The sequence below is a fragment of the Schistocerca nitens genome, chromosome 1 (assembly GCF_023898315.1).
Source record: "Schistocerca nitens isolate TAMUIC-IGC-003100 chromosome 1, iqSchNite1.1, whole genome shotgun sequence".
Taxonomy (NCBI): domain Eukaryota; kingdom Metazoa; phylum Arthropoda; class Insecta; order Orthoptera; family Acrididae; genus Schistocerca; species Schistocerca nitens.
This window is the reverse complement of record NC_064614.1, coordinates 709,490,188-709,515,611: the sequence shown is the minus strand read 5'-3', so window position 1 is coordinate 709,515,611 and position 25,424 is coordinate 709,490,188. Positions and strand designations below refer to the sequence as shown.

The following is a 25,424-nucleotide window of genomic DNA, read 5'->3' as shown; positions in this document are numbered from 1 at the left end:
ATCTGACAACATTGATTTAATTAAACTACATGAAATATAACTGAGAATGGAAGCAACTGAAATTTGAAGTAGGTTCTTCCTCATGTTTTTCCACAGCTCAGTGATATCTCTGGGTTATTAATCGCTATACTGTCAGTATCTCGTACAATAGGCAGTGTTGGTGTTGCTCTAGACTTCTACCTTAATCTTGTAACAACATATCTCATGCTCGGAAGACTTTTCTGCTGATCTGTGCCAGAATTACACACTGAGAACTGTAACATAGTGTTCTTCAATCAAGATATTTGCCCCCTTTCAGTGCAATGCACTTTGCAACACGCTGTTGATGTGTTTAATATTTTCCATGTACGGAGTGTCTCATCTAACTGGAATCTGCAAGCACTATGCTAATTTTGATGCAATAAGGTAATAATTCGGCCAAGATTGATTGATTACAAAAGCCCTATCTTCCCTTGCTACCAAAAATCACTTAAATGGGTTTTTTTAAAAAATACAAGGATCTCTATCATTTATAATGGTACTGCGTTTTTTGTGCCAGAATAGCTGATCCGTATGAGAGAGATTTAGTCATATAACTATTTGATATATCTGAAAAGAATTACGGAGTAAAAATATATTGAATACGGAAGTTCCATAAAAACACGGGAGAACTGCCGGATATCAGGAACAATCAGTAAGCCGGGAAAGCTTTAAACATCACAATACGGAAGTTGTTTTACTGTTGTTACGGCCGTTGAATGGCGCGTCACTTTTTCACTTTTTACGGTAATTCGGGTCGAAAAGGCGAGTCTTACGTGATGTTTACGCCGTTCTCGGCCGAGACTAAAAACTGGAATACACTTCCAGGTGACGTATTGTTCCAACAGCTGGAACAACAGTATAAAAATCTCTATATTCAGAGTGTTTTTACTCCATAATTTCATGTCACATATACCAAAGAATGATATCACTTAACTTGTCTCATATAGATCTATTACTCTGGCGCAATGTACAATAGTCCTTTTTTTAGTGACCACGCTAATTTTTTACAGTATAATATTCAGTTTATTATCGGTAGCACAAGCAGATACGACTTTTGGGATCGAACAATGTCTGACTGTACCACTTTCCTGTCACAGAAAAATTAATACAGTTCTTACAGACGCTAATGTTGGATGAAATGCTCTATGCATACGCAAATAAGCATGTAAATATATCTAATTAGTTATTTTTTCTCGTTGTTTCGTGTACATGTAAAGTAGATGATTTTCGTGTAGCTCTGGTCCGTAATAAAACATATTCCAAGTGCGAAATGCTTGATCAGGCTTGCACTATTTCCCTAGCAGCATTGATAAAACGCAGTTACCAACAATTTTTTACGTTGTTTATCCAATCTGTAGATGAAAATTGAGTTTTCACTGGTATCTGACTTTCCTCGTGAGATACTTTTCTAGTAATATTTTACTCTCATTATACTTCCACGTGTAATAATTTAATAACAATGTACTTAGCTTAAATTAATATTCTTTGAGAAAGCAAATGGTTGCTATAAAGACAAATATGTCCATTATAATTCTGAAGCAATATTACAGTAACAATCATTTTCTCCTGTGCCGACCATTCCTGAAATAATGCCCTGTTTCCGGAGAGTGAAAATTTTTCATTGTCAAGCTGAATATTTTACAGTTTCGTTGTTTCGACTTCCACTGAAATTTTCTTATGTAGCACCGTCTTATTCCTTGTTCCTACTTTGGAGGAAGCAAAATAATCCTTTGTTATTCTGATTTATATCTCTGCCTCTGCATCATCCTTGAAATCTGTTTCACGCACTTTAATCATAAGTTTGGTACTACACTTTCTCCATCTACTGTACGTTTCGAAGTTATAGATTTCCTTTCACACATTCCACACGTTTCGAAGTTATAGATTTCCTTACACACATTCCACATTCTCTTCATCTAGTGCCTATTTCCCTTTCTCTCATCTGTTCCTTGTACCTCTTCATTTCGTACTTTATCTGACTGTATTTTTCGATAGCAGAACATTTCCAATCACTGGCCTTGCTAACGTGCAAAATCGTATTTCAGATTGCATAAACAGTTCATAATTCTATTAAACATGTGGAAATGTGTTGGTATTTCATCTGTACCGGAGACTCTTAAATGATTTTCTTTAATTAATATTATGTTCTACTATACTAATTTACAAACATACATCTATTGGTAATTAACGTTTATACTCACATTTTTAAATTATTTACTTTAGTATGTCTTTTACTGGTGAAGATTTAGCTGGCTACATAATTTTCTCTTGTTCTGTAAAGACAAGAGCTTTTCAAGAACTGTCGTTTACCTGTTCAGTTTAACTAGTTACGGACATAACGTATTTCTCTTTGCAAGTGTCAACAATTACTTCCGCATTTAGAAAGTCTTTTTGTGGAGCTATCTTTACTGCGACTTCCTTCTGGTATCGCGTACTTTCAACTGTACGCGTTTACGCCGATAATTATCATACGGTGTGTACATGTCCAGTCTCAAGACTCTTCGCCCTGTGACCTTTCTCGTAAACAGCTCCCTTCATCGTTTCTATACATTAAATGGCAGTTTAACTTATCGCTTTCTGACACAGTCTCACAGTATTATGCTTCAGATATAATCTTTATTTTTTTAGCTATTTCTTTATTTTCACACTGCAAGAGAGAAGTTTACCAGAATAATGGGTCGGATTCGTGTTTGCCCTTACATAGTTATAGGAGAACATTGCAAAATCTTCCCTAGGAAAGACCTTCCGTTCGTATGTAGGATTTCTAACACTCTTTGATCAAGTTTGTGACTTTAGATCGCAAATATTAGATTTTCTGCGCTTCAATCAATTTAGTTAAAGCTAGCGAAACTGAAGTGGACGAATTGTGCTCACAAGTCGATATACTCATCTTTTCAGCACTTGCCGTCGGTTGCTTATTCTCTTTACGGTGAAGGAGATTGAAATTGTATAAATAATTCGTTGTTTGGGACAACAGGGAGGAAGCCAGTAATGAAACACATATTAGAAGAAAATATTCTTTACTTCCAGTAGTCAACGTATCGATAATAGGAAGAACAATATCACGTTATATTCTTCAGGTGGGTCAGGAATTCTCATTTGGCAGGATGTGAAGAGTGTGTTCAGGTCTCTCAGTTAGGCCACTGTGGGATGCTACAATAGGAAAATACTCTACCACAAAACATTTTACTCAGGGTAAGGCACTTATATCAAATCTAGTAAAATATTATTACCTTAGGCATTTCTATACATTTAGAATTTATCCCATTATTTCGTAATTCGCGATTGACAAACATCCTGATTGCTTTGTCTGTCACTTCGTGTGTCGAAGTGCGTTTCATCACGATTAGGGTATTATCCTAAATTGTACAGGGTGGTGCACGAAATATGTTACCATTTTGTTTCTGAATATAAACTTTATTGTCAATACAACTGAAAGGAACATATACTACAATGAAGAGCCGTCCATGGAGATTTGTTCTAACTCAGCACATGCTCAATATGTCCACCATTTCGTTTCCTAACTTCCTTCAAACGAACACTGAAGTTAGTGATTACCCTACGGTACATGTCTTCCGTAATTTCACTGCAAGCTTGAAGAATAAGTCTTCTGAGCTCCATTAATTCACTTGGACGTTTCGGGAAAGTTTTTTCCTATATGTACCCCCAAAGAAAAAAGTCACATGGATTGAGGTCTGGACTACTAGAGTTTTTACACGAGCATTTCGACAGGCGGATCATTTCACTCAGGTTTCCAGGTCACTTCAATAACAGACAAAATTGGCCCCCCAGTAGTCTAGACCTCAATCCATGTGACTTTTTTCTTTGGGGGTACATAAAGGAAAAATTTTTCCCGAAACGTCCACGTGATTTAATGGAGCTCAGAAGACTTATTCTTCAAGCTTGCAGTGAAATTACGGAAGACATGTGCCATAGGGTAATCACTAACGTCAGTGTTCGTTTGAAGGAAATTAGGAAACGAAATGGTGGACATACTGAGCATGTGCTGAGTTAGAACAAATCCCCATGGACGGCTCTTCATTGTAGTATATGTTCCTTTCAGATTGTATTGACAATAAAGTTTATATTCAAAAACAAAATGATAACACATTTCGTGCGCCACCCTGTATATGCATTAGCATGTATTTGCAATCTTTTTATGCTTCTTTGACCTTCATAAAGCATTTTCTCCGTTGCTTCTCGTTTTGAAGTTTGTCATTATCTCTTGAGATTTATAAGTTACGTGTTTGTATAGTATAAAAATAGTAGGAAAATTTCAAACTTTCATCTCATTTCAAGTCCTTCCCCTATCATAAATTATTTAGTTATCACATCATCAGCAAACACATTCCATTTTGTAATAAATAACAAACTTTCATCCCCTTTAGATGTTAATGTAAATTTTCAACTTTCTCATATATTTCTTGTGTAACCTCTGACGATAAATATTTTGTGTTGATGAATGAGGCCTATTTCTTTCCTGTTAGTAAGAATTCTGAAATTATATCCTCTTATATCATTATAAAGCAATATTTTATTATATATTTCTGCGTATAACGTGGGTGTTAAAAATTCAAAAATTATGAAACTACTTTTTTGAGAGTCTCTAAAATCTTGATAAATGTAAAAACCATAGTGCCACTCTAATTCGACGGTTTATTTGAATACGTAGTTATAAAATCATAAGTCATAGTCAAGAAATGAATATCATTCCCAGCAGTGACTGTTTAAGGTGTATTAAGTATTTCATTATTATACACAATGCATTCAATGTATGCCGCGTATTTTTATGAAATAAAAGTTTTCTTACGTACAACATATTTCTCAGCGTTTATCCAATCAGGAATATACGGGTTTCGTCGTCCGCGAGAGGCCTGTTTCTTATAGTTTCCCAAGTTTCCAACTCCAGAAAATGAAACTGATGATAATTACGACATTTCTTCGTCTTCTCCAGCTCTGCTTGTTATGAATGTCACCCGTGACTGTTAACTGCTTTTTAACTTCCTCATTATAACAAATGGCCATTTTTCGTACAATGTGGGTAATAGCATAAGCATATAATTACAGTAGGCAGCGTCACAGATAACCGACGTTTACTAGTCTTGTTCTCATTCGGAGATCTCTATGACATTTCACAGCTGTACGAAGTCTTTCTTTTTATTTAGTTTCTGTTGCAATTTTTCTCCTTTTTATCTCCGCCCAGGCACAATAGCCCCTTTCCATGTGGTGTATACGAGTTGAGTTAGGTGTATCCGTTGAGTGTAGGTGAATGTAGTGGGCGTGTTTATAATGTGTGGACATGTTTGAGCAGTATGATTATGAGAGAAAGCTAACGATGAAAACCGGTGGTGGCACGTAGGCTACACCTCTCATATGGCATCAAGGTGTCGTTGAGCTTCGGAATTGTCCATTACTCCAACATATTATGATTCCTCATGAAACGCCTTGTTCGGTCATGAATCATGATTCTACCAGTAAAAATTGAATTAAAACCCATCTGGGTGTACTGCTGTACCACAGTGTGAGATACATGGAGTGTACACGAAACGTTCCTGATTCCCAAATGGAATTAAAACAAAACTGTGAGATACAGATAGCAGTTCAAAATTTTTTGTTTCGATTAATGCCTAATCGATTCCTTCTCTTTTATTTCAGGAGTTAATTAATTACCAGAAATGGCTACGCCTCAACAGAGAACCCAATCCGTAGTGTGGTGTGCGAAAACTAAATCTTCCATTGCTGTGGAAAGAAATTTCCAACGTGTATTTCAAACGGAGCCAGCAGAAGTTAAGATGAACAGGGTTGATGAATTCTTAGCCAATGGGAGTATAGACGGTCAGTCTGGTTATGGCGGAAAACGCACAACTGAAGAAATGGTAGAGAGGTTCAGAGAGAGCTTCCGAAGACAGATCGCTGAGCATCACGAGAGCTAAACATCAGCCACTCAACAGTACAGTTCACAAACTACAGAATAAATGACTTTGCTTGAACGCATACGAAGTCTGAATTATGCAAGCACTGAAGCGAAACGGCTTGGGGCTTCGCCACGGACTTGCTACTGCGATTTTTGACCGGATCAGATAAAACCTGAACTACATAGGAAATGTCTACATGAAAGATTTTTGAATAGTTTTACTTTATACCTACGTCTCATAGGAACTTTTAATTTCATTTCGAAATGGTTCATATGAACATCCTGTACGTAAGATGCTAAAATACTAAAATAACTTATGTTTATGTCAAGTTGCAGGGGTCATCTTCAGGGTGTAGTCTCTATGCACTGACTCAACTGCAGAAACTCGGCCAATATATTGGTTATTTTAGTACTTTTAGTATCTCATGAGATGATGCGGCAGCACAGATAGAAGGATTTTAATGAGACTGATACCGGCAGCGAAACGGTGCGTATATTGACGAAAAAGAGTAACTGCAGCAAGAAGGAATTGTGCGACATAAATGAAAATTGGTAGACGTGTTTCGATATCCAAAAGATGACGTCTATTCAGATTTCTGTCCAGTCGCAAAAGAGCGACGCTAATACCGTCTATCAGGATGCAAATCACGTTTGCTCCAAATACGTTCTGTAGCAGTCGTGAGAATTAGTTACCTTTGAGATTGGACGTAGTGAGTTGATGTTAGTCAAGAATTTCTTTAATTCAACGAAGATGCCATTATCAACAACTCACTGAGTTTGAACTAAGTAGTGTAATAAGGCCACGAAAAACTCAATGTTCCTTCTGAGATATTGCCGAAAGACTTGGCAGGGCAGTAGCCAGAGTACATGAGTGCGGACAGCAGTGACACGGGAAGAACGATAGCGAGAATACCAGACTCCTGGTGGCAAATAGGCACTACCGAGAGGGTAGACCGTCGTGTTCTGCATATAGCTGTGGTCAATCGTACTGTATCTCCTGCAGCAATTCGGTCAGCAGTTGGTATCACAGAGAAACACCTACCTGTCACACATCAGTTGCCTCAAGGACAGCTCCGATCGAGAAACTCTGTAGCGGGCATTCTATTGATCCCCAAACCATCGGTGTTTGCCATTTCATTGGTGTTAAGCGAGGGCTCATTGGAGAGAAGAATAGAGGTCTGTTGTGTTTCCTGATGAAAGTGTTCTGCCTCGGCCCCAGTGATGGCCGTGTGTGACTAGTGGGAGACCAGGTGAGCACCTGCAACCAACGTGTCTGCGGCCTAGACACACTATACTTACACCTGGATTTATGATCTGGGTTGAGATTTCGTATGGCGGGAGGAGCACTCTCTTGGCTATCCCACACGCCCAGACAGCAAATTTGAATGTCAGTCAGGTGATTCGACCTGTTGTGCTGCCACTGTTAAACAGTAAAGCAGAGAGTGTTTTCCAACAGGATGACGCTCGCCCATGTACTGCTGTTTTAAGCAAACATTGTCTGTGTAGTGTCTACCTTTTGCCTTGATCTGCTCGATCACGACATCTATCTCCAATCGAGCATGTATGGGACATCATTGGACGACAAGTCCAGTGTTATTCACAACCACCATTAACCGTTCCAGTATTGACCGACCAAGTGAAAGAGGCATGGGAATGCAACCCCCTAACTAACAATTTTTCCCGGCAGTGTACTTTTACCCATAAAAATTTTATATGGAAGCCAGTTTTCAAACCTTTATCGGGGAGGGGGGGGGGGGGGGTCACGATAGGCAAAGAGTCTGGAGGAACTTAATCGTTGTGAAGCAGCTTTATATTGTCTTTATTATTACTTATGTGCGTCGTTGCTCCCTACTTATCAACAATGCTGGACACACTGACGTTGTTCGAGTGTGCGTAAGATCTTCCGATGAATAGCGATACTCTGTAAACCTGTGTAAGAGCTTGTCGATCCTACGAACACGTAGTAGCGAAACAAACGCGAGGAGTGGGGTGGGCTAGAAGAGCGCCGACAGGTATCTGAGTAGCGAGGAGACGCAGTCGACGACTGCGCGCAGCACCTGCTGCAGGGCCGACGAGCATACGCTGAGGTACCGGGACAGGGTGGGGCCGGATGTGGCTGTGGGCGCGCATGTCGGTGCGGTCGCGGGTGCGGGGGCGTGCTCGAGGACAGGTGCGGGGGCGGGGGCGGGGGCGGGCTCTGGGATGGGCAGGTCGTAGTGCAGGAAGAGCAGCTCCAGCGAGAAGGAGCACGCGGCGGAGGGTCGGCGGCGCACCTCGGCGGGCGAGACGTCGTCGTCGGGCTCGAGCGCCGGGTTGACGCGGCCGTTCATCTCGTCCTTGCCGACGAGCGTGGCGGCGCCGTAGACGCGGCCCAGCTGGCCCGCCGCCATCACCGCCAGCTGCTCGCCCTCGGCCGGCTCGCCCACACGCTCGACGTCCTCCGGGATGTTCACCACACAGCGGAACACGTCGTAGCCGGGCGCCAGGTGGCCCGACTCGAAGATCCACCTGCCGAATACAAACATACGCACTCTCTCACTTAACGAATAACCGACAAGAACGTTTCGGTCACCCTTAGTGCTGCAGTTTTAGGTGTGCAGCGAAATCGCAAATAAAGTGGCGCACGGTGCCGGTTTCGGCTCGCCCAGTACGGATGGAAACAACTGACCGATTGAAACCGATACCGGCATTTTAGTTCTGAATAACCGGTATTTTTTGGTATATGTTTGGTCTCGGTTATAACAGGTGTTTTTATGTTTTGCTAATAACCTAGTTAAAAAGCCGAGATTCCAACTAGCAATAATAGCAGCAGTGCTACAATTTTTCGTTTCTAAACAAATCTCTTTTAAAGAGCAAGTAATTTTAATTCGTAAAATTAACACTGCTCCGAAATATTGCTTTATCATAGAAAATGGGAAAACAAAACTGTTAAGGTTTCGTGGCCACTTGTTGACAAACTGCCTATTGGCTTCTGTCTCGGGTTCTTCGGCCGACGTTGGTCTAATTATTTTACTGACGTTTCGCCAGCACGAATGGCTGGCATTGTCAAAGTTTCACCCTCCATTGCCTGTGGTGAACTGGAGCCGAGCTCGCAGCCGCAGGCTATATGTACATGGCGCGCCGACGTCCGAGGGCTTCTCCTCGCTCATTTCCGGTGCGGTTCTCCTCTTGCTACCTGCGACGGTCGTTCGCTGCAGTACTGGAAGCCAGTACGGCGCTTAGTTTTCGGTACATTGTCGGATCTAATAGGTCTCGGATCTTTTCTCACAATCTTCGGCCTTCATTACGACGGTAGCATTCCTCTTATCTGTAGGCAGTACCAATATACTCTTGTCGGTGTTGAGATTCTTAATGGCTTGTACCTCTTCTTGCAAGCTGGTGGTTTTGCTCGGCGCAGTATCCTGACTGTGCGTATTTCCTCTGCCTTTCAGAAAAAGAAATGTCGAGTACGATCTTTCTGCCATATATTCCCAGAGTGACGGACAGAATCGGCCGTATATTGCGCAAACATGGCGTAAAGACGATTTTCAAACCGACAACGAAGATCAAAGAGTGTCTCAGATCGGCAAAGGAGAAAAGGAAGCCACTTGCAATGTCGGGAATATACCGTACACCATGCACATGCGGAAAAGTTAATGTCGGAATGACTGGTCGATCAATCGACACCAGGATCAAAGAACATAAGCGACAGTGCAGGTTCGGGCAAGTGGAGAAATCGGCTGTGGCAGAGCACGCACTGAGTGAGACCGACCACGTAATAAAATCCGCCGACACGGAAGTTCTGGCTGTGGAGAAGCATTAGCACATGCGCTTGTTCAGAGAAGCTGTATAAATGCAAAAACACACCAACAGTTTCAACAAGAAACAGGAAAGCCTTAAGGTAAACGGATCCTGGCTTCCAGTACTGCAGCGAACGACCGTCACAGGTAGCAAGAGGAGAACCACACCGTAAATGACCGAGGAGAAGCCCTCGGACGTTGGCGCGCCTGGTGCATATGGTCTGCGGCTGCTAGCTCGGCTCCAGTTCGCCACCGGCAATGGAAGGTGAAACTTTGACAATGCCAGCCACTCATGCTGGCGAAACGTCAGTAAAATCATTAGATCAACGTAGGCCGAAGAACCCGAGACAGAAGCCAATAGGCAGTTTGTCAAAGTGGGAAAAGCAGTTGGTACTCTTTTAATAACAAAGCTGCCAGAAACGAGCAACAAACACGTGGCATAAGAACTGGTACAGCTCTGCTGAGACAATAATGTACCTTGTGGCAATACTGGCGATTTAAGAAGGGAAAAATGGGTTGTAGTGAATTGAAGTTTGGGAGGCCATTGGACTAGGGTGGCCATTGCAGTTGTGTTAGCTGTACTGCTACGGTGGTGTAATTTCTAGCACATCTTGCTAGTAAACAGGGGACCTGGCTTCATGTCCCGGCCGTGGCACAAATTCATTTCTTCAGCTTCTACCGTTATCGAAAACAATTTACCGGTTACCATCTGGCGTGGCCTCTTAGATAGTACGCCTGTACACACAGTGCTGGAGACCTGCCCCTCTGGTCTATGTTGTAGTTTCTCACCGTCGTCGTCGTCCATCACTTGCATTACAGAACGGTACCATACCTAGTCTGTAATCATTTTATGAACTGTGGTACCTGTGGAGTGTGATATTGTATTTGCTTTAAAAGATTATAAACGGCCCGGCCGGTGTGGCCGAGCGGTTCTACGCGCTTCAGTCTGGAACCGCTCGATCGCTATGTGTGATGTCCTTAGGTTAGTTAGGTTCAAGTAGTTCTAAGTTCTAGGGGACTGATGACCTCAGCTGTGCTCAGAGCCATTTGAACCATTTTGATTATAAACGGCAGGAGCCACAACAGAAACGCGACGTCATATGAGGAGAAAACTTAAAACTTACCAGTTCATTCATAGTTTACAATAACAACAGAAAACAGCACATCTGCTACCTATACCTGCATAATATAGCTTTATCTGATGGAGCACTGGAAAACGGACAAACGAGAATAGAGTTCTGCGGCCTCAGTTTTCCTCTTTATCACTGAATATTCGTTATGTAAAAGCAGTGGCGTGATCGTCGACTACAACATAGTTTTCGAGCAGAGTTTCAGAAAATTAGAATCAATAGGAGAATACGGGTGGTTTTCGTTCTAGTCAGCCACTTACCACTTTTCGAGAAAATCAGCGGCGGACGAACTATGATTTCTTCTATTTGCGTATATAAATTAATATTTTGATCCTGCATATTTTGAAACTGAGGGAGACAAAATTTTTCAGTCTTCGATTCTTACGTTTATTATAAGAAATAACTGGAATAAAAAAACCGAAGAATCGGTTATTTCAGAAACCGGTTTTTTTCTCGGTTTTAACAGTCCGATTAACTTGCCACTGAAGAAACGAAAACATGTCGTTTCAGCGATAACCACCCACCCCTCACTGTTCAGTCGCCCGCACGCGCACTGGCCAACCCGGCTACGCAGCTGGTCGCGGTCCACCGTGCGTGCCCGCCCACGATGACGCGCCGCGCCCGCCGGGCAGCGCGCCATGGCTGGCTACTCAGCATGCCGGTCTGTCGCTCTGACAGGGGGACCGCATGTAGTCGTCCTCACCGATTTCGTCCGAATTTATGGTATATACAGCGCTTGAACATAAATGAAAGGGAGAGCTTCAGATGACAGAGCGTTTAGAAAAAGACAGCATTTTAGGAGCGAGTCGGACGGCGTATGAGCCATTTATGTTAGCGTAGCTTCCAGGCAGAGGCTGGCGCAGCGGAAGGAGTACAGATCGATAATCGGAGGCTCACCGGTATGTGGAAACAAATTTTTGCCTTTTTTTTTGTTGTTTTCAGATTCACCTTCCTTGCACTGCAAATAAACCGAGGTAATAATATGTATATTGTACGCATGAAAAGCAAAGGCAAAGGCAAAATGTAGGATTCTCGTTAATACTTCGTCAAATTCTGGAAAACATAGTCTTATATAAAATATTTTTATTTATGTAATAAAGCCATACCGACACGAGAACAAGTTTCTCCTGTGGACTGACTCGTGGAAAGGGCTATCATTCACAGTTATACGACGAGATGTATCAAGATGAAGAAGGATTGTCATCGAACAGTATTATAGTCAGTAGTAATGCAATCCGCTGGAGTAAGGTGCGATGGCTATTTTACGTCGTCAGGTGAAGAATTTCATCAGTAAGATTCGAACCTGCCCGTATCTCACCGAGAGAAAATGTTTAAATGTGTGTCACATCCTAAGGGACCAAACTGTTGAGGTCATGGGCCCCTAGTCTTACACACTACTTAAACTAACTTAAACTAAATTATGATAAGAACAACACACACACCCATGCTCGAGGGAGGACTCGAACCTCCGGCGCGAGGTCACCGAGAGAGAAAAATAAATCACATCTCGAGGAGATTACATCAAAATACATTCCACTGTATATCACGAGCTATCCTCGTTAATATTTTTCGACATGATGACTTAACCGTGATTCTCTGCCAGACTGTGGAATGAGACAGAACCTTTAATGAATATAACAAAATTTTGTCTTTCTATAGAAATTTTAAAAGAACCATTTAACTGCAAAGACACGGTGTTTATCACGTGTGCAGCATGCAGAGATAATTACTTCTTTCCGATACTTCTTTACGATAAATAACATCCCAGCAAGTGTAAATCGTCAGCTGTAAAACAATAAATATGTCTAATTTACGACGTTCTTGTGTACGGCTTACGATCATTTCCTAGAAATCTACACTCCTGGAAATTGAAATAAGAACACCGTGAATTCATTGTCCCAGGAAGGGGAAACTTTATTGACACATTTCTGGGGTCAGATACATCACATGATCACACTGACAGAACCACAGGCACATAGACACAGGCAACAGAGCATGCACAATGTCGGCACTAGTACAGTGTATATCCACCTTTCGCAGCAATGCAGGCTGCTATTCTCCCATGGAGACGATCGTAGAGATGCTGGATGTAGTCCTGTGGAACGGCTTGCCATGCCATTTCCACCTGGCGCCTCAGTTGGACCAGCGTTCGTGCTGGACGTGCAGACCGCGTGAGACGACGCTTCATCCAGTCCCAAACATGCTCAATGGGGGACAGATCCGGAGATCTTGCTGGCCAGGGTAGTTGACTTACACCTTCTAGAGCACGTTGGGTGGCACGGGATACATGCGGACGTGCATTGTCCTGTTGGAACAGCAAGTTCCCTTGCCGGTCTAGGAATGGTAGAACGATGGGTTCGATGACGGCTTGGATGTACCGTGCACTATTCAGTGTCCCCTCGACGATCACCAGTGGTGTACGGCCAGTGTAGGAGATCGCTCCCCACACCATGATGCCGGGTGTTGGCCCTGTGTGCCTCGGTCGTATGCAGTCCTGATTGTGGCGCTCACCTGCACGGCGCCAAACACGCATACGACCATCATTGGCACCAAGGCAGAAGCGACTCTCATCGCTGAAGACGACACGTCTCCATTCGTCCCTCCATTCACGCCTGTCGCGACACCACTGGAGGCGGGCTGCACGATGTTGGGGCGTGAGCGGAAGACGGCCTAACGGTGTGCGGGACCGTAGCCCACCTTCATGGAGACGGTTGCGAATGGTCCTCGCCGATACCCCAGGAGCAACAGTGTCCCTAATGTGCTGGGAAGTGGCGGTGCGGTCCCCTACGGCACTGCGTAGGATCCTACGGTCTTGGCGTGCATCCGTGCGTCGCTGCGGTCCGGTCCCAGGTCGACGGGCACGTGCACCTTCCGCCGACCACTGGCGACAACATCGATGTACTGTGGAGACCTCACGCCCCACGTGTTGAGCAATTCGGCGGTACGTCCACCCGGCGTCCCGCATGCCCACTATACGCCCTCGCTCAAAGTCCGTCAACTGCACATACGGTTCACGTCCACGCTGTCGCGGCATGCTACCAGTGTTAAAGACTGCGATGGAGCTCCGTATGCCACGGCAAACTGGCTGACACTGACGGCGGCGGTGCACAAATGCTGCGCAGCTAGCGCCATTCGACGGCCAACACCGCGGTTCCTGGTGTGTCCGCTGTGCCGTGCGTGTGATCATTGCTTGTACAGCCCTCTCGCAGTGTCCGGAGCAAGTATGGTGGGTCTGACACACCGGTGTCAATGTGTTCTTTTTTCCATTTCCAGGAGTGTATTTTCAATCCCAAATTTTCCTTACACTCAGACCCGACCGGGAATCGAACCTGGGTCCACTACAGGACAGTTGGAGGGGATTGCCACTCAGCTAAGAAGGCAGACACTTTTATGAAAATATAAGTAAATACAATACATTGAGCATTACTTAAACTGAAAAAGTTTGCGTATATGGACTAGACCCGGACACCCTTCGATTTCCGTCTTCTAACCATTCCGGTGTGCCAAAATCTCCTAGTAACTACGCAAACATAAAAAGTTCACGTTTCACCCGACCGTGCCATGAATGCTACTTTTCTCTAAACGCTTGACCATATGGAGTCCACACATCGCTCACTTTCATTTTTGGCCAAGCCTTGTATAAATCATAAATTCGGAAGAATCGTCGATGTCAAATGTCGGCTTGCCACTTGAGACTAAAAGTTTGACGACCACTTTTCTAAACTATTAGTCTTCGCGCTAATTAAGTTCTCCTGTAGCGTCTGAATGAAAGTGGAATGCTTTGCTCTCATCTGCAGTTTTTTTAGACTTCCGATTAAAGAAGAGCCTGCAGAGGACGGTGAAGCAAGCACCGCGCCCAGCGGGAGATCTATGTAGCTCACAGCCCGGCTCGCGCCCGGGCACTCGGCTAGAAAGGTCAGAGTGCAGCGGGCTGCGTCCTGGTGGACGGCAGGGGCTTCGGTCCCCGGGTTGGCTGGGGCAGCCGCACACCCTCCGGCGGTCTGTGCGCCTGCCGTCATCCCCAGCTCAATCTATGTTCCGTGTACAGCTACTCGACCAAGAAAAATCACTAGGTCACCTTTTTGTGTCATCACACTGGTTTCAATCGGTCGATTACGATCTCCTATCCTTTCCGAAATGGATAAGAGAGACTGCAGCTTGCCTCTTCTCTTTGAAAAGAAATAACGTAAATTAATTAGTAGGATACCCGCAAAGCCTCCACCCCCGATTACTCAGATCATCGAACTCCCTGTGTAAACAGCTTCAACTGTCTGATTACTTTTAAAGAAAGTTAGTGTTTATACACTGAAGAGCCAAAGAAACTGGTACATCTGACTAATCGTGTACTGCCCCCGCGAGCACGCAGAAGTGCTGCAATACGACGTGGCATGGACTCGACTAATGTCTGAAGTAGTACTGGAGGGCTGTTAATAAATCATACGAGTAGGAGGGGGTGGAGATCTTTTCTGAACAGCACGCTGAAAAGCATTCTACATATGCTCAATAACGTTCATGTCTGAGGAGTTTGGTGGCCAGTAGAAGTGTTTAAACTCAGAAAAGTGTTCCTGGAGTCACTCTGTAGCAGTTCTGGAGCCAATGTCGCACTGTCCTCCTGGAATTACCCAAGTCCGGTGGGGTTCTTAAATTTATCTGTTTCATTGTATTTAAATTGTGCAAGGTAATAAGCATTGTTTAATACAAGCTATAAATGTTTGGTGATTACGGCCCTGCTGCTGGGCGCAAATAGCACGTTCCAAATGGTAGCAGAGCCTTTGATTCCTTTAAACGGGAGGGGGGGGGGGGAGTACATACATAGCTTTTGTTGTTGATGGTTTGTGATATCGATAGTAACCTTGAATATCGTCATCTATACTAATTCTATTGTGTTTTGCAGTTACCATGGTCACGGTTAATGCACTCGCCGTTCTCTGCATTGCTCATTTACGCAAGGAACATTTGATATACGAACTCCAAATCACAGGACTATCTACCGAAGGAGGAGTGTCTGATCTTGCCGTCCGTCTGCGTGCTGCAATACTAACATCAATTACCTTCCCTCCGGAACTTTTCGCTGCTCTTGGTGAGTGCCTTTCCCGTGTCTCAGTAGCAGCTCAGGAACTAACACAAACAGTAGAACTTTTAGGATCGTCTGAACCTAACCAGCGAGAGGTGTTTCGACTTCAGGCACTTTTGGCGCATTACAGTAACTATTTGTCTGATATAATAATCGTTAATCCTATGGGATTGGATACCTGTCTTCATCAGAAACTATGTGATAAAGTATGCTCGTTGCAGATTCGCCTGCTGGCTGTTGGTTTAGAGGGGGGAGGTTATGGGTCTGGCTCAGAAGCCGAGGTACAACCTTTGACTGAACAGTCTGCACCAGTTAGTTTAACTGATCAATTTGCTCGTTTGCGTCACCCGATATTGTTGCTTATTAAGGCTATTAAGGAACTGTCCTTGGATTCTATAAGTTCGGCAGGTGTTGTGGTTGCTTGTACACCTTCAGGTTCATGCGGATTCCTTACAGATACGTCACGCCGTTTCGCTAGCCTTACTTTATCCTGTAACTAAAGGTGAGTTGAGTATACTTTGGGTGGAAGTCTTGCAGGAACGTAGGTCGTTAGGGCAGCTTAGGCAACGCGTGATCAAGCAAAAACTGTCAGCGCGTATGCGCGTTCATTTAGAGCAAGAATATAATTGGAAAGTTCAGGCGCAGCAGGAAAACTTGGGACACTATCTTGACCGAGTACGCATCACTGTCGACGCATTAGACATGCGTATCCCGGAACCACAGAGCATTGACAACCTCATTGAGGGGATGCGGCCGCAGGACCGATCACATTTCACCTTTGCACGTTCCAACATCGATGATGTTTCGTTGACTGGTTTTCAGGCCGACACTTGTTGATGGCGCGGCATTGAAATCTGCAGCAATTTGCGGAAGGTTTGCACTTCTGTCAGTTGCACGATTCTCTTCAGTCATCGTTGGTCCCGTTCTTGCAGGATCTTTCTTCCGGCCGCAGCGATGTCTGAGATTTGATGTTTTACCGAATTCCTGATGTTCACGGTACACTCGTGAAATGGTCGTAAGGGAAAATCCCAACTAATAGCTACATCGAGGATGCGGTCTACCATCGCTCGTGCTTTGACTATAAAACCACGTTCAAACTCACTTAAATCTTGATAACTTGCAATTGTAGCGGCTGTAACCGATCTAACAACTGCGCCAGACTCTTGTCTTATATAGGTGTTGCCGACCGCAGCTCCTTATTCTGTCTGTTTACATATCTCTGTATTTGAATAAACGTGCCTATACCAATTTCTTTGGCGCTTCATTGTATATTTGAGTTAAGGGCGTAAGCGAGAAGACGCTTATTGATTTCATTATCAAATACTAGGTAATTTGTTCTCCGTTTATACGCAAGCTGTTTTTTTTTTTTTTTTTTTTTTTTTTTTTGCGCTTCAAAATATTTATGATGTCATAGCTCCTGAACTATATGCTGCACAGCACAGTGATTTAATTTTGTAAGCACGTAGCCCAATATTTTTCTTTCCCTACAATTCTTGCCCTCGATCTAGTGCAGTGTCAATTATTCTTTGTTCTTGATACACATCCGATCGTGCTGTCTCTTCTAACTACAGCTTCCCACACATTTCTTTCCTCGCCGATTCTGCAAAGAAACATCCTAATTTCTTATCGTTCCACCAAATTGTCTGCATCCTTCTGTAGCACTACATCTCCAACGCAATGAGTATCTTCTTTTCCTGTTTTCATGGTTCATGATTTACTTCCATCCAATACTGTGCTCCAGACGTATATCCTCTTAAATTTTTTTATCAAGTTAATGCCTGGCTTCGACACTAGAAGCATTCTTTTGGTGCTGAATGCACTTTTTCTTTGCATAATCATTCTTCTTGTGTTCTCTTTTCTGCGCCCATCACGTGAAATTTGACTTCCGTCTAGCAAAATTCCTTAACTTTGCCTACTATTAAGTCCTAAATTTTTATTTTAAGTTTGTCGCTACTCTCTTTCCTCCTCTAACTCTAAAGTTTTGTCTTAGTTTAGTTTGTTCTGACTCCACATTTTGTGAACAGAAGTCTACTTATTCCATTCGACAAGTCCTGTAGTATTTCCTTAGTTTCACACAGGAGAAGCGTCATCAGTAATTCTATCAGTGGTTTCTTCTACGCTAAAATGTAACGCCATTTATGATCCTTTACTTTTATTTTCTTAATTCCATTTTCGATTAACTTTATGTGGAACGAACAGCATCAAAGTCCCGGTGTGACTTTGCATTTTTGGGTTTTGCATTCTTCCTCCAAGTCACTCTGTCGTATCTGATCAACATAGTGGCAACTTCATATGGACTTCATATTAACTTGGGGCCTAACAAGACAAGCAGATCATTGGGCTATTACTGTTTCCGTCGAAGCTTCGATCTCTCCAATACATTGGTTATGTTAGAAACAAAGATACACGGTAGATAGTCAGAGTGAAAGAATGAAGTATAGTATATTCATCAAACATTATTTAGAGTTGAACTATGATTCATGGCGTGCACTTAAAGGTGAGCTTTAATATTCTGGTATATGAGCAGTTGGTATACACAGAGACATTAAACGTTCACTTCAGTTGAAATGTGAAGTGCGCCTTGACTGTGCTTGTACGGCATGTGGTATTTGTAAGATTTCCCTGCAGAATAAACTGCGGTATTCTCACCGGGGTTGCCGGATCGTATGTAGTGTACGCTCAACGGAACAGTTTGTTTGTATGATTGGTTACAACTAGTCTAATAACGTTTTCGCTCTTAAAATGTTCTTTCTAATGGTGACTGCTAAAAACGCTGTATTTGCTTGAAATGTTCCTGTCGTCCGTACTTTGGAATTTCCGTGTTATCGCGTCAAGTCCCACTGGTGGTATTGCCCTGAATCCACGCACTCTCGGCGATGTGTGGCTTCCGAGACTAACTACACGACGTACTTCTTCTCGGATTTAATTGGACAGACCTAGATTAATTATCTGTAATCCTACACATGTGAAATAAGTTAAAACAAGGGTCATCCGTCTCGCTTTGACCCTGGAGACAGGGTTAAAATTGAGCGAGATGGCGCAGTGGTTAGCACACTTAACTCGCATTCTGGAGGACGACAGTTCAAACCCGCGTCCGCGTCAAGTCATCCTGATTTAGGTTTTCCGTGATTCGCTAAATCGCTTCAGGCAAATGTCGGGATGATTCCTTTGAAATGGCTTGGCCGACTTCCTTCCCCATCCTTCCCTAATCAGATGGGACCGATGACCTGCCTGTTTGGTCTCCTCTCCCGAATCAAACAAACAACTCACCAACAGGGTCAAATTTCTCACTATTCCAAAGTCAATAATTAATGCCATGTAGCAAACGAAATACTTTCCGATTACTGAATTGGAATACGTGCATCTTGTTCCTAGCCTCTCCTGCCAAGGTTCGCTACGACAACGCAGGGGAAATATTATTTAAAGTCAGTGGTAAGTCACACAAAAAACGCTGCACCCAAATTTCCATCGAAACGAATATAGTTTATTAGTTTCAGCAAAATGGTTGCCAAATCAGTCTCGTTCATTACACACCACGGTTCAGCTAGTTACTTGCCTCCACAACCTAATTTCAAGTCTTCGCCTACTGAACTTCAGAGAGAAAAAAAAATAGATAATTCGACCCGAAATCCACGTTCGCTTGCGGGAGCCCACTTTCAGATGCTCACAGATTACTCGGTTGATCAGCATCCCCTTCTCCTAACTTCTAAAGTTTCTCCGCCGGAGAGGGCGCACGACTTCTACACCTTACGGGGGTCGCCAGGAGAGTCCTCGATTTCGGCAGCGCCAAAACATCTCCACGAAATTATTTAACAATCAGGTCCTCCAGCCAGTCGGAATCAGCAGCAAAATATTACCATTTTTATCGGACATTTCCTGGCCGAGCAAATGAAGTTTTTGTGCGCTGCTGCTTCCTGGGGGGACTTTTAGTTTCTCTACTATGGATGTTGGGAACGGTCGTCGTGAGAAAGCTACTCTCCCTACAATCCTGAGGCTTTGGCTCCGCTCACAACCCATTTAGGAGGATTAGGTGAAGAGCGAACAAAATGTAAACACGGAACTCGGCCGAGACGACTACAATACCGACTGACACACATAGACTGCTAGGAAATCATACTCGTATGGTACTTCAGGCATAGACGTTTCATGCCTTGATTCTTAAAAACAATTTCCTCAATTAACGATTATAAAATTAACTCTCTCTCTTGGTTTTCCAGTCAGTAGGTAACGACCGTCGTCGAATTATGTCGTTTTTCCGCTGACCCACTGCTCCATTTCTCTTTTAACGCGCGGTGTAAAGACGAGTATTAGACGCGTGACGCGGAGAACGGAGGACATTTCCAATAAACGGAGGTGGCGGTGAGCTGTGAAGGAGCAGGCAGACATTTTGGTGGCGGGGGTGGCTATTGAAAGGGAGTGAAGGGCGGGAGGGGGAGAGGCCTAGTCGCGAGTCTGGCTGTGGAGGGGCCCTCACGCAGATGGCCAGATTGGGCGCCTTTGTACGCGGCCAGGCGGTGCTGAGTCCGCACCTCTCCCAGGCCTGGCTCACGACTAGCGAGAGCGGACCTCCACCACCGATGCGTCAGCTGCAGGCTTCTCACCCTGCAATAATTGTCACCAAACCTGCACACAACGTTATCTCGCTGTGACGAGACGTTTACAGTGGCTGAGGAAATGATTCAAACACACTGGTCGTTGTCACTTATTCTCCTTTATACTTTTTCTACCATCCCTGGGAATGCTCTGAACTGCCAATACGTCATCGTTGTGGCTTTATGTAGCAATCTTATTACGTCACATCTTAGTGATTTCCAGCGATCACGTACATCTCAGTCGGTAGAAGGAATAACTTGGTCTTCTGTTGTTGTCCTAATAATCTGTGCTACTTCCCCGTATTCCAACATCTCTACTGTTAACGTAAGGATTCCAGTTCCTCTTTACCTACATCGTTTTTGTTTTTATAACCTGCAAATCGATTTTATAGTTAAATTTCACTACACTCCAACAAAACACTCGCGACATTCTTTATCGTTACCCACTGTTATTGCAGCGCATCAAGCGGCCAGCAATCTACGCTTCTGAATACGACATCGGATGAGTGTGAATAGTATCGTTTATATTTATTTTTTACAACAGGGAGCGTAAGGAGCGCCGCAAAAATCGACAATAACTAAAACATGACACCGTGTTTGTCTCGCTTTACTTTCATATGCACGGTGGGGAGTATGGACCGGTACATTACACGACGGGATTCTCTTGTAACCTACGGGTACTTTCCGAAGAATGTCGTTTTCTTTGAAAATAAAGAATGGTGAATAAACTGCAGAAGACACGAGCTTTTACAGAAAGACGTCGCATATGCTACCTAGTGAACAGTGTGAAGTGTATTTTCAGTTCACTTCCAGTCAAATCAGTGAATGTGGAACAAGGGCAGACTTGCACGGAATGCAACAACTACATCATTTAACGCACCAGATAATCCACCACAACTCATGTTGAAGGGAAAACCACACAAACATAATAATGCAAAGCCAAAAGCAATAACAATGTCTGCCAGCACAGGAGAAACCAGTTCCACACTTGTTGCTACATACTTGTATGAGGCAGAAACGGTAAGACTCTTCAGCACATTTGCTTTTGAAGCAAAACCACAGATATACTGTATATGTTTCTCGTTCATGATATATATGTTTATATTCAGTTCCTGTCAGCGGAATAAGCTTCAGTTTTACACAAGTTGTAAAGAATTTCTTCATGAATAAGTTGTAGCTTACATCACTGAATCATTGAGATTCGGCTGTTTTAAAATTATCTATTGGTAATTTACTAATGAGAACGTAAAAATATTATAACTATTTCATTAATTAAATGGAAAAATAGTCAAAAACAAATATTATCCTTAAGAACCATGTCACTGTTTGCTATCTTATCGCTCGGAGCGCTAATGACGCTACAGCTGCCGACGGTAGCTTTTTCAGCAGAGCGTGTCGCGACTGTAGTGGGCCTACTTATTAGACTGTGGTGTCACTTTCTAATCTGCTAAATCTGCTTTGCTTTTATTTACATGTGTCCAATATTGAAAAACTGTTAATTTCTTCATATTTATACAATATTAGCTTCTTTAACGATGAAGTAATAATGTATTTGATACGAGATTCTCTGTCTCTTTTACCCCAAAGTGTGATGATGCGAAACATAACTGATTCAGAATTATCGAATCATTAAGTTGTGAACTGATAGGCTAATACGCAACAGTTCATATTAATCAGTTATTAGGAGAATACTGAGTGGGGACACTAAGACATTTTTAGCTTTTATGCTTCCGTTATGCATGATACTGGGGACAATACTTGTTACATATTTTATTATGCAGAATGAAGACCTGTCAGCTGTGTTTTTTTTCCTTTTTTCTATTGACCATCGAATTCAAAGTTCTGCTGCGATACCAGCACATCCGTAGTGTGTTTATTAACTGCCGGAGATCACTACGATGGTAATTCTCAGTGAATTGTCGATTGTCGTCACTGTGATGGGCGCTGTTTCAGCAGGCTGCTTCTGGAGCTGACGAACCTGCTTGCCATGAAGTGGCAATGCGCGCAAAGGGTAGGCTTGAATGATTGTGAGAGGCATTCACTGACATACCGAACAGTGTACATAAGCTGAATTCTACCCTACACGAATCTGGACGTACCGTCGTGTGTACCGAATATGTCATGAACTGATATGTATACACGTAAGTAGGTACTATCGAGATAGTGTTTACTAAACTGTTTTGGATATTACGTAATATGTTTGCCTATACTCTTGTATAGTCTAACGTTTTTATGCACTAATACTTTCACAGGCTTTACAGTTTGTAATCATTGATAATTTTTCTTAATTTAATTCTATTTTTAAAACAAATATCATTAAGCTTTATGCCCATATGCCTGTACCTATAGATTTTCGTATAGTACATGCTCATATCTAACTTTGAATGGGTTCCTATATTAAACTTTTCCAGTTTTTCGTTGGTCAGAGATGCATTTTGTATGACTGTTGATTTATCCATAGAACACATCATTGGGATTACTTCCACAACCTTTGAGGCAAATATTGTTGCAGCAGCTTACTCTCGCAATTAGAATTATGGACAGCATAATATGATTTACTTCTTTTATTAGGCATTTACTAGCCACATAACTTTCTTCCTTGCTTCATCTGAATACTATCCTGTTTTCAAGCTCCTTCAAATACAGTACCATTTTACTGTTATTTTTATATGCAAACAGGAAACGAAATGCTGTTTTGCAAGCCACTCCGTAAATCTTTGTTGATTCTAATAACCAAATAATTTTATGTAATACGTAAGATTTTTTAAACATCTTTGACTCTCAGCTTTCGTTAAAAACAACCATAAATGTTTACAGGCCTATATCGACACACATCGTATGAGAAATCTTATTGCAGATTTGTTGAAATGCAACAGGAGTTTCTACAGTGGTATTCTCCTTGTTTCAAAAAATTGTCACATTTTAAGCAGAGCTGCATCTTGTTTTTGTGGCCTTCCTCTCTCTCTCTCTTTTTCCCGAGTCATCAGTCTTCTGACTGGTTTGATGCGGCCCGCCACCAGTTCCTGTCCTACGCCAACCTACGTCCTCTATTATTTGCCGTATGTATTCCAATCTCTTTTTCCTCTACAGTTTTTGCCCTCTACAACTTCCTCTAGTACCACGGAAGTCATTCCCTGATTTCTGAACAGATGTCCGATAATCCTGCCCCTTCTTCTTATCATTGTTTTTTCTTTGCTCTCCGATTCTGCACAGAACCTCCTCATTCCTTACCTTATCAATCCACCTAATTTTCAACATTCATCTGAACCAACACATCTCAAATTCTTCGCTTTTCTTCTGATTTTCCAACAATCCATGTTTCACTATCATACAATGCTATGCTACAAACTTACATTTTCAGAAATTTCTTCCTCAAATTAAGGCCTATGTTTGATACTAGTAGACTTCTCTTGGCCAGGAATGCCCTCTGGTGCGAATGCTAGTCTGCTTTTGTTCCGGCTAGTTCAGTTGCTCGCACATCACGTTCTCTCACTTCTAGTGATTCAAATTTCAGTTGATTGTTTTGGCAGTGCAGTTGGTGTGATGAATGGCAGCTTTCTCTAAAAGCAGAAAAATGGAAGTTAATTGGAAGATCAGGAAAGACAAGCTAGTAACACAGCGTTAGTAGTGTGCTTGTTGACGCAGTCAAGTCTGTTAAACGTCAAGGTATAATCTTGCAGGGCCATATGAAGTGGAACGACCACATAAGGACGGTAGTGCGAAAGACGAGCGGTTCACTTCGGTTTATTGGGAGAGTTTTAGTGAAGCGTAGTTAATCGATAAACACGACCGCGAATAGAAAATAGGTGCAACCCATTCCTCAGTACTGTTTCTGTCTTTCGGATCTGCACCATGTCGGGGTCGACACGTTACTAGTACGGGACGCTTTCTGATCTCTGGTGGGAATTCCTGGATGAAAGTGAATGTCTTTCCGCGGAAAACCACTGAGAAAATGCAGAGAACCAGAATTCGAAGCTGAATGCAGGACGATTCTCCTGCCGCCAAAGTAAATTTCGGGTATGTATTGCGAAAAGGCCCATGCGGAGCCATATAATTAATTGTTTTCCGTCGCTCTGTTTGTGAGTGCAACAGGAAATGAATAATGGTGGTTTAAGCTAGACTCCACCACGCACGATTTGCAGAGTATATGTGTAGATGTAGACACAGACCTTTTACGTCAATAAAGGAAGCGGTTTTCGTGATAAAAAGACGCTCGTCCTTGTTGTTACACACACAGATTTAAAATACGTTCAATAATTTATGAAGCAACTACGGAAACTATGGCAACACAAATGAGGGAAGTAAAACAAAATATGCAAGTCGTGAGGTTGGTGGAAAACATTTTATGGGCTGTTATCTTGATCAGCGAGTGAAGCTGTTGAAGAATATAGGTGGGCACTCGCCTGGTGAGCCAGGAGACGAAGACGAGCGTGATGAGCGAGAGCAGCATGGAGAAGGTACGGAAGGGGAACAGCTGGCGCTGGTTCTCCTCGTCCCAGCCGGGGAAGTGGATGGCCGCGGGCAGCCCCATCAGCTGCTCACCGCCGCTGATGCGCACGAAGAACGCCACCAAGTAGGCGGTGAGGCTGCCGTATGTGTTGCAGTGGTGCTTGAAGTGCACCACCATCAGCAGCTGCGGGAACAGGATCACGTACACCAGGTCCGAGCACATGGACCTGCGCACGCCACACCACAGAGCTGCAGTCGCACGTCGCAAGTAGGTCTGCACAACTTGTTACTAAACACACTGTCATTTCATTGCCAAAGAAACGTTTATACGAATATGGATGTATTGCATGTACCTATTATGGAATATTCTTCCTTACCATCAGTAAGCAAACTGGCTCACATCACATACCGTGTTAAAATCTAATCACGAGGCGGTGTAAAACACAACATCATACGCCGGATTAG

At 43.1% G+C, this 25,424-nt stretch overlaps 1 protein-coding gene across 1 annotated transcript in view; it reads right to left on the bottom strand.

Annotated features, from left to right (window-relative positions):
* Window positions 1-25,424, bottom strand: part of LOC126259850 (high-affinity choline transporter 1) — a 357,917-nt gene that overhangs the window by 13,346 nt on the left and 319,147 nt on the right. Inside the window, exons 11-12 of the mRNA XM_049956909.1 lie at window positions 24,914-25,186; window positions 8,209-8,443 (exon numbers count right to left, since the gene is read on the bottom strand). Coding sequence (XP_049812866.1) covers window positions 8,209-8,443; window positions 24,914-25,186 — 508 coding nt within the window. The remainder of the gene's footprint in view (window positions 1-8,208; window positions 8,444-24,913; window positions 25,187-25,424) is intronic.